Below are 10,683 nucleotides of genomic sequence, written 5' to 3' on the forward strand. Positions count from 1 at the left end.
CAATTAAGGGGAGTCGATTATAATCATTTCAGGGGTATCAACTAAATTAATTTCTGGGTATTGTACACCTTTCATTTCATTTTAATACCAATTTACTTTGAAAATTGTCAACGTGGTATTTCCAAAACTCTCCGTCGAGTAGCAAAGGGTTTTTTCCAAATACTCAAGTGGGTTAATATGTGTCGTCAATCATTAGAGGCAGTTTAAATTGTCAGAGAGAGAGAGACAGCCAATAGAATTTGAGGGTTATTTGAAGTTTAGATCACGTGATGAATTATTCTCAACAAGATAGGAATAAATTAATCTTACACGCGTCATTTCTCTTCGGCACATTGACGAGTAAAGACCTGCTGACGGATCGCTCAGTCTTTTCTACAGCTCGACAAAGGATTTCTACCCGTAAAGTAAGTAACTATTTTTTCTTGGTAATAGACTATATTTTTAGACATATTTAAAACAATTTGCATATTGAAAAAAGCGTTTATATTGAGAATTTTAGCGTAGAAATTTAACCATATTGATAAAATTAGGTTTAGTAGACTTAGGGGTAAATGTAGACTTAGAGAATGTATCATTTGAAACTATAGAACGTATTTGGTCTAGATCAGCTATGGACATTGAAGTGTATCGACTTGAAACGTTTCGTCACTGGAAAAATCCGCACGTCACTAAGGAGCAACTAGCGAAGGCTGGATTCTACTATATTCAGCGGGGCGATGAAGTACGATGTTACAAATGCCATGGCGTATTAGAAGGATGGAAATCAGGAGACGTACCAGAACTTGAACATGCTAGATTCTTTCCAAACTGTCCGGCTAGGGATAATTCACCATCGGAAAAAAAGTACCTTTCGCTAGAATGGGACATTCCCCCGACACCAAAAGCAACTACGGTCTCTGACAAAAGCTTCTCACCTGTACCTGAAGAAGAAGAAGAAGACGTTTGTGACTGTCCCTCGGATGTCAGACGATACTGCTGCTAAACACTACAAATACGTGAGTTAGAACTTTTAATTAAATTAAGTTGCAGGAGATCGTTTCACCCCATTTAAATGCCTGTAAACTTAACTACTTCAATTTGTTTTAATTGTGTAATGTACAAGATAACCATCTAATGGAATATCTGATAGTACCTACTAACATGTAAAACAAAGTTCTAAAATAAAAAAATAAATGTAAATAACTTGTTTTTATTGCCTAGAGATTAGAAATTAAGGAGTTCTGAAGCGATAAGCAAACGGGTAAAAATCTAATCTCCAGATATCTGCGCGAGGAAAACTAATTTTGGAGAATGGGGATGGGGGAAAGCAGCTGGTGAACGAGAATCTGGTGATTAGAAATTCTGGTGATTAAGGGAGGAACGGGAGAATCTGGTGATTAGAAATTCTGGTGATTAAGGGAGGAACGGGAGAATCTGGTGATTAAAAATTCTGGTGATTGAGGGGGAGAGGCGTGGGTGAACGAGAATCTGGTGATTAGAAATTCTGGTGATTAGAAATTCTGGTGATTGAGATGGGGAGAGGCGCGGGTGAACGGAGGGAGCCAAGCTACAGCTTTGTGTCCTTCTGGTGATTGAGAATGAAATTCTCAATCACCAGCGGGACACCCTTCTCTCTGTCTAATATTTTCGATCGTTCGGTTCTAATTCCTTTTCGTCTTTCAAGAGGCTTAAAAATTTCCAATTAACATTTGGTTCATCCATACTGCTTTGTAGTAGGTTACTAAGTTGCAGAGAAGAAATTCCCTCTTTAAACTTTGAAAGAATATTTTTGGCAGAAGCATGCAAAAGAAAAACTGAGTTGAGGTATCTGGTAGAAACACGATTCTCCACTTTATCCCAAAATCTAATATGAAGATCCATTTGACCTCTTTGAGAAATTTTATTAAGAGCTTCATCGAAACAAATTACGAAACAATCGATTCGATCCAAAGTTGCGAAAGGTTTCTCTTTTGAAGTAGGACGCCAAGCCATAGGTAATGAGATAACGAACTTTATTTTCTTTCATAGTAGAACCTTGGTTTATATTGCTGTCTGGAAACATTATTTTGAAAATAGAGTTGTCGCCATTTATCGAGTGGAATGTTTGCGGTTTTAAAACTGGTTTTAAAGCCCAGATAATTTCTGCAGTTGTAACTTGCTCCTTTATTAAATATCCAGATATGCCGGGTTGAGATACTACTTCAGTTACTGGCTTTTTGCTGCTTGTTTGATTTTCTGTCACAGTTTTAAGGCACTATATATAGGCAGATCTTGATACATGACTTTTAACAGCTTGATTACCCATATTACTAAGGTAAAAAGACTTTCTACGCACTTAACAACTTGCTATAAAACCGCAATTTTTATCTTGTAGAAGCAAACTGGTGAACTCTGGATGTAACTCTTCATTGAGCCATTCATCTTTAAACCTAGTCTTCTTTGAACACATCTTCAGATTTTGTTAATATCTAGTTTCTATAATTTTAAAGATATATATAACATTAAAAATGTATAATCGTAAAGCGTAGTATGAAAATTTCGCGGGAATCGAGGAGTTTCGGTAGCGGGGGGCAAGACAGTAAGGAGAGGCGTAAACGAAAGAGGCGAAATAGAAGCACTAGGCACCGCTTAGTCTTCTCTAAGAGGATGTATGTAAACATCCTAGGTCTTCTGACTGTCTCTCCCTATCTGGGGTCACTGGAGCCTGTGGGGGGCTCCATACCCGGCTCTCAAGGTCATGTGATCGGGGCGCTGGGTCACTGGAACCTCATGGGTGTTCCACACTCGTCATTCTGTGACCTACTAAGGAGGGTAGTTTGCAGTGGAAGAGGAAGCCACTCTAGTCCTCAGCTGTGCGAGGGTGGGTCTCGGGCAGCCCATGGTGTCGCCTTTTGTTGGGCCGTGATGAGGGCGTTTGTTTGCTATATGTGAGGCGGTCAAAATGGCTGTCTCACTGGCCGAACGTTGTTTCGCAAAGCGCACTTTTGTCCAGGGCTGGTTGTTTAAGTTGGCCGCTGTAGTGCTTAAGGCGGAGCAGCGGGGTACAAATACATATACTTATGTCTCTCTTGAGGAAGCCACTCTAGTCTTCAGCTGTGCGAGGGTGGGTCTCGGGCAGCCCATGGTGTCGCCTTTTGTTGGGCCGTGATGAGGGCGTTTGTTTGCTATATGTGAGGCGGTCAAAATGGCTGTCTCACTGGCCGAACGTTGTTTCGCAAAGCGCACTTTTGTCCAAGGCTGGTTGTTTAAGGTGGCCGCTGTAGTGCTTAAGGCGGAGCAGCGGGGTACAAATACATATACTTATGTCTCTCTTGAAAACCCTGACTGGCTCTCTTGAAAACCCTGACTGCAAAGCCTCCTCGTGGCGAGAGCCGGGCAACGTATGGCTAATAACCTGCGGCTGATTTGCACAGATACACTGTCCCTATCCGGATTGTCCTTAATGGGGTCACTGGTAGTGTATTCGGCTGCCGGGCCTGATTTCTGGGCCTGTTTGCGTCTTCCCTCTGTTGCCTTCCGGAGGGGAGGCGTATGTCATTTTCCTTGTTGGGCCTGGATTTTGGGTTCGTGCAAATGGTGCTCACCATACCTGTCATTTGATAACCTTATCGGGGATGGTAATTGCAGTGGAATAGAAAGTCTCTCTAGCCCTCAGCTGTGCGAGGGTGGGTTCTCGGGCAGGCCGATGGTGTCGCCTTTTGTTGGGCCGTGATGAGGGCGTTTGTTTGCCATCTGTGAGCCTGTCTTTATGGCTGTCTCACTGGCCGAACGTTTGTTTCGCAAAGTGCATTTTCTGTCCGGCATGACTCTTTGACTTGTGTGCCGCCGTAGTGCCCAGCGGAACGGCGGGGTACAAATACATAATCTTATGTCTCTTTTCTCCCCGGTATGTATTTTTACGGTACGGGGGTATACAAATCCATTAATCCATGTCTCTTTTCTCGGGCCCACGAGGGGTCGGAGTGTGCACTAACTGGTGGCTTTACCGGGGAGTCGGGGTCCGGCTCTTGTAACCCAGCACGGGCGGTGGCGCACTGGGAGATGTTAGCTCCATTAAAATGGTCCTCTCTCCACTTCCGACTTCGGTCCGGTGTGGGCTGGTAACTGGGCTTCAGCCCAGGCTAACGGAGAGGAGCCGGGCAAACTGGCCGTCTCGGCGGATTGAGTGGCCTGCTGTGGGGCTGCGGGCCTCTGTATGAGGGCACGGTGGACCCATCTCCCGGCCTTTTGGGGTTCCACCGAGATATCCGGTGCCAGCTGTGCCGGTTTATGCGGGCTGCCGTGTTTTCGCCGTTCCCCTTTAGGAGCTCTTTCCAAAGGGCTTGGCTCTACCTTCCTAGGTAGGGTGCCGGCCGCGTTGCCAGAGCATCCGCTCTTATTCCCACTGCTGTGTGCGAAGTGGTGGCTGGTCGACCCATTGCTGCACCTTCTGCTGGGTTGAGTGGCTTGCGTCGAGGGTGCGACCGTCAGTAGTAGGGTTCTGCTACCCATGCTGGTTTTGTCACCTGTCCGGGCTTGCGGACGCTGGCGTTGGGCATTATGATGACGGACCTCCGGTGGTGTGGTTTCAATCTTACCGGTACACCGGGCTATAAATCTGATGTATGTCTCTTCTCTCGTGTCTGATGAGAGAGTAGTTTTCGTTAGTTTTTACGATGGAAAAATATTTGGCGGGGAATGGTTATTTCGACTAAACGATATCCTTGACTTATCCCTGACCTTTTGCCTTCGTTTTCCCAATCCTTGACTTATCCAGGTTCCGTACGAACCCTGGAACTGTAAATTTTCATTGATGGTACTGCGAATATTTACAAAAAATAAATTGTCTCCCACTTCACCTAAAATAGAGTAAAGAATAAAAATACACACCCACTATATTAAAATTTCTGGAACCATTTTATTTGAAATAATTTTAAAAGTCATATTTTTAAGATCCGCCGTCTTCAGTTGAAAATACAAAGAATGTTTACTGGTCTATGTTTTGTAAATGTTAATTTAGCAGTACCTTTGTTTAATCTCAGTTGTTGTACTTCGAATGTTTTCCATGGTAAATATCTTGGCACTTTTTATATTATATTTCTAAACACCGTTTACGTTAAAATGTTGTCTGCAGTTCCTTAATTTAGGGCTTATCGATAAATTTGACTTTAAAGAGTTTGGTATTGATTGTACCCTCTTTACCCATTCCATTTTCAAATCAATGTCCCTTGGAAAGAGGTGAAAACTAGCCTGGGAACTATAGGAAGTATTCCCACATCCTGCCACACAACATGTGCTTCCACCACTTTTAGGAGTTTCCAAAATACTATACAGATTCTTTAGAAATACATTTACACCAATTATCTTCTTTTGTTGATATTTAAGAATTTTTCCAATGAATTTTATGATTAGAGTTTTGATTACAATGATATACTTATACTATCATTATGTTCTTTTTCTCTGATTTTAAATCTTCGTTTTGTTTGTCATACATAAAAATTATTACCGCTAATAGGAATTTGATAAACTACCCTTGATTCATTTTCTGTTTATATTTTTGGTTTGTTTTTAAAAAGCATGGACTTTGGTAGCAAATGCTAATCAAACTTATATTTTCTTTTTCATTGGAAAATAATTGGGCTATACTTTTGGTTATTTTGTAACTTGATGACACTATTAACAAACGTAGATAAAGCTTTTGTCTAACTTACTAATTTTCAATCTCCCAGTAAGCTAGTTCCCCTTTAAAAATCACAAAAACTGTCGCTTCCCTCGCAATTGCAGCACACGCCAAATCGATCATGATTCCCCCGAACCATTTCAACATCATCCTAAATACAAAGACTAAAAAAACGACATTGTCTTTGGCTGGACAAATTGAAAATAAGAAATATCAATTCCTTTTTTTATGCATTGGATTATATATGAAATAAACATTTCTATTAAACTGAAAAGTATAAGCGAGTGCCCTTTCTGACATTCGGTCTATTTGGTAGACATGAACACAAACTAAACTTTAAGTTCAAATAACAAAAACATCCCTCAATATTCCACCAGTGTTTTAAGCAATCGTCTTTATTAATTAAAAAAATTTATGTCCGAATTATTAAATCCCAAAATCGTAACATAAATGAAGAATACCGAAGTGACATTTTAGTAGGCCATGCTCTCAGCAGGTTCTACTGGACGCAGTATTATAAAAAAGGAGGTACGATTGGTAGAAGACTACCATTAGGAGAATTTGTTGAGGTATTTCGTAAGGCTGAATTTATGGTACTTACACTGAAATATATAAAGGTTAAACTAGGTAAAAGAGTTTAGGTTAAGTAATTAGTCAGGTTAAAAAATAGACTAAAATATTTATTGATAGAAAGAAAGCGTTACTCTTCGCTTCAACGTTTCAAACAAAAACTGACGCATAAGATTCCTCCGCTTTTTCCCCCGTAGTTTCATTCCTCTCCATTCTTCCAATGGGTTGGGCCACTCGCGGGGTCCCAAACAAGGCCAGTACGGCCAAGCCTAGGGCTTCTACAACTTTCGCTTAAAAACAAACATCATTTCAAAAGTAAACAAAACATCAGAAGTTACAAAATATCTTTATTTCAAATCCAATCTGCGACATCCTCCCCCCAAAATGAGGAACAATCAGTTACTTATTTTTGATTTCTTAGTTAATTTCTATGGGGTACAAAAACTTGAGAGGTAGCTTTATTTCTGCAGACGTGGGCAAAATTTTGAGTACTCTAAAATCGGTGAGTGCTCACGTCACGAAAACCTAATCGTTTTTTAAGCGAATGAATTAAAGCAAAAAGCATATACTACCAATAAGCGCGCCAGCAAGTTCATTGTGAGCGAGAGGCATCTCGTTCCGTCGTTGATCGCTCTCACTTTGGGTGAGCTCTCTCTCTAAGGGAAAATTCGCCGTGTCCACTGAGAGTCGCCCGCGGCGCGGAGAGGGAGTTTCCTCGAACCATGGGGAATCTCGTAAGAATCTTCCGTTCTCTAAGCGGGAGAGAGCGAGTTTTCTCGAATTAGCCGGAACCAGGTTGTATCTAGTTCATTTCCATCGTTCTCTCCGGTATCGCGTCCACACACAGCTGCGGCTTAGTTTACAAACCACTTTTTCTTTCGCTCCGGTAATATCGCTCTATTTTCAAAAAGTTAGCGAAATATATATAGTTCTAATATTTTCTTTATGATTTACAGAAACTCCCTAAAGGAATTTTTGGTTCTGGTTTTACAGCGGCAAGTGCCCCTTACACTTGTCTTTAACAGTTTAACTCCAAATGATATATTATACATCAATCGATAGGAAATCATACTGCTTAAAAAACCTGTGTATTGGTTTGCCCACCCGGGTCTACTGAGGGTGGGCGGCCTGGTCTTCACCCATTACTCAGCGAATAGCCCGTAGTCGTTTCGTCGAATTTGTTTTCGTTTGACGTGGAAGACGTTACCTGATACCGCCAAAATGGGGCACAGTATGGGGGAGTTTCTTAAAATCTAGCCTTTTATATTTTATAAAAATTAGCTAGGCTAATACCCTAGTTACCACTACAGGCTCAAGTCACCTTGCGACTTTGAATGCCTTATTTACCGGTGGCCGGGTTAAAATGCGTTGGATGGTATTGGTAGGCCCTTCATGCCACGCGAGTTAGTCGACACTAACTATTACCGTTAAGCTCCACAAGTTTCTTATGGAAAGGATAAACCGGAGAACTCGAGGGAAAACAACTTTAACAATTGAAACCCTACGCAGGAGTGGTTCCTTCAAAATTTCCCGTTAATATGTTGCTCTCGCTGGTCTTTCACAGCTTAACTATTTTCTCTACCGCCAACCCAAAGACGCCGCCAGTGGTAACCGAAGGTAACGTGAATTGTTAAAAGGGTCTCAAATTTAGAAAAAAGACAACGACGTAAATAACGGGGCTCAGAATAGTCCATGATCAGAAATGGACTCGGAACTAGTTTCACGCGGGGGGGGGGGGTCTAAATGCCAGTTTTACGCCACTGGTAAAATGGCCCAATGTTGTTTTTTAAATCTTGGTAAATAATAAATAGAAATGTTAAAGGGAATATTACTACAACGCGTTCTAAATTGAAGACCCTAATAATTTTAAGACAAATGCATTCGGTTATTTTAAAGGGAATAAAACCTCAGGTGTCGAACACCAACACTTCCAACATCGCCCGCTCCGCCATATTGCTTTAGTTATTTTTGACGCTAGTGATTGAATTTTTTTCTGAAATGATTAACATAGTGTAAAACGATATAAAACTAGCTGAAGTTATATATCCTTTAAACGGCCTCAGTATCATTTGAATTTTATCAGTTTTCGGTGTAACACGAGCCAACGGAAATGTTATCGATTTTTTTTTCAAATAAATGATTTAAAAAAAAACCGATGGTCTAGCCCCCTATTAAAGGCCATTTCTAAACTAGTGCTTACTCGCGAAACGGTTCTGGTGTCGCAACTGCGCCAACCCCCTCTCCACTGCATTTGCCAAGATGGTTTCAAGTTGACGTGGAGAAAGAGGGGAGAGAAACCATCTTCGACTTCGCTTTGCTACTATCGCTAGTGGCTACTTGGGTAACTTGGCGGCTGGATTTATAGGGCGCCTACATAAATCTTCGGTTGCCTACTTCCAGTGAAAGACAGTGAACTGAAGATTCACGTAGCTGGCCTTTAATAAGAAATCGCACATCCCACCGTGTGCAACTTTGCGATGGAAACAAGAAATTTTGTATGCTCAATATGTTATAACAAGTTATATATTACGAAGTTTCCCGCTTGATAAGTCCTCTTCAAGAAATCGGTACTCTCTAAATGTTAAAAGCTTAGCCACGTGCTTCAATGTTACGCTACTTCGACGATATCGCATAATCGCTCCAGCGATCGAAAACACGCGTTCGACATCGGCGGAGGCAGCCGGTATCGAAAGTACGTGTTTGGCTAATTTAGAAAGAGTAGGATATCGCCTTTCATTCATCCTCCAGTAGTCCCGTGCAGATACTCCCTCCTGTTCTAAGATGCCCTCTGCTAAAAAGGCTTGGTAATTCTTTTTCTGGGGCTGATGACGTCGAAAGTCCATTTTCGTTCCGTGGAGCCAACAAAGCTGGAAACGCTTTGGAACGCGGAATATTCTTTGTTCCTCCTAGTGGTTGCGCATTTGCCGTCGTGACAAAAAAGCTTCGAACTTTTCTTAGCGCGGCCTCCGTGTCGAGGGTTCTGAATGTATCCTAATCCCACCAAGGATTGCTTTAAATTTATATTGACCAACAAATTATTAATTTACATGAATTTATTTAATCAACAAATTATTAATATATCTTTCAACATTTAATTTGGGCAATGTTTATATAGCGTAGAATATACCTTGATTGACTAAGGTTTTTTGGAATGATTCCAAAATCGCAGCTGTCGTGTAGTGGTCGTCTTTAAGTTCATTTTAGAATCTTGAAGCCGTTTTATTTGAAGTTCCTCTTTAAGTTATGCAAAATTAGGCGCGAAGGTTTCTCGTATCGTTACAAAAATGGAGACTAGCTGCCCAATTACACGTTATGATGTGAAAAACGTCCGTAGCAAACTTAATTGGCTTTAGCAAAGCCAATAATTCGACCAACGTTTGCCCAAAATGAAGCCTGGTTATTTCTATTTCCCCACACTGTTTTGATGTTTTAGCTTCCTGAAAAGTTTCACGGAGAGCTTCAAGCATTCCATCCTAATAAAAACGACGGTTAACAAATCACGTTAAGATAATAAAAAATTGGTAAGTTTTTAAATCTGCGACTTGCCTCAGTTAAACGTTCGATCGCCAGAAACAGCGCATTCCATCTTACACCCCCGATTGCTCTTCCGTACATTTGTCTCGGAGAAACTTCTTTGAATTTTTCCGTCCACTTTGGAGATCGGTGAAGAAAGGTGATCCAAGAACTAACGCTTTGAATGATGTTCTTGGTTTTCTTGCATTTTTTTATTGCAGAATTAACAATTAGTTGGAGTGAGTGTGCAATGCAGCGCTTCCTAACCCACGTCGTTTCATAATTTAACATTTCCTCAACTTCGTCCGTAATTTGAAAATCCCCATTTTCCAACTGACTGACAATTCTCGAACCATGATTCGCATCATTCAATGTATTAAATCCGTTTTCGTGATAAGACAACTTTGTCTGAGAATTATCAAGTATAGTACGTTGTTTTTGGGTGGAGGATCTGTTCTTCGGAACGCCAACCTAGATTCGAAAAGAAATAGTATTAACACACGGTGTTAAAGTGTGAATTTATCGTATTGGCGGAATCAGTAAAATCAAAAGTATATAGGTTTATAAGAAGTGTCCATCTACTGTGTGGAAAGGAAACACGTACCTTGGCAGGTTCAGCGGACTAGAAAATCGCGGACGCGTACACCGCTCAACGTAATTTAGGCACATAGAGCAGTTTCGCGTCGAACTGTGATTTTTGAAAACGGCATAACCAATCATTAACCCGCATTACACAATTAGAACCGAGAGATTGCCATGGTATATATTTCAAGCAAATAGCAATCAGCGGTAAAGGAAAATTTGACACTTGTTAATATTATGTACTTCTGGTAAAGCATATTTCGAATTAAACAGACTTTCGTGTTTTGACTCACGCATTTGAGGCATTTTATAATTTAACAAAAATTGAAACCAACCTTGGCCAAGATGAGAATCCTCTTGGACGTTCACGGATGGTTCAT

General features: G+C 41.0%; 1 protein-coding gene across 1 annotated transcript; it reads left to right on the plus strand.

Annotated features, from left to right (window-relative positions):
* The first annotated feature begins 236 nt into the window (after positions 1–236).
* LOC149968824 (death-associated inhibitor of apoptosis 2-like) lies at positions 237–1,053 on the plus strand. Its single transcript, XM_090173408.1, has 2 exons — positions 237–404; positions 609–1,053. The coding sequence occupies exon 2, from the start codon at positions 611–613 to the stop codon at positions 980–982; it is 372 nt and encodes a 123-aa protein (XP_090029534.1). The 5' UTR covers positions 237–404; positions 609–610; the 3' UTR covers positions 983–1,053.
* Positions 1,054–10,683: the final 9,630 nt, after the last annotated feature.

The sequence above is a fragment of the Leiobunum rupestre genome, chromosome 1 (assembly GCF_980474605.1).
Source record: "Leiobunum rupestre chromosome 1, qqLeiRupe1.1.hap1, whole genome shotgun sequence".
Classification (NCBI taxonomy): Eukaryota; Metazoa; Arthropoda; class Arachnida; order Opiliones; family Sclerosomatidae; genus Leiobunum; species Leiobunum rupestre.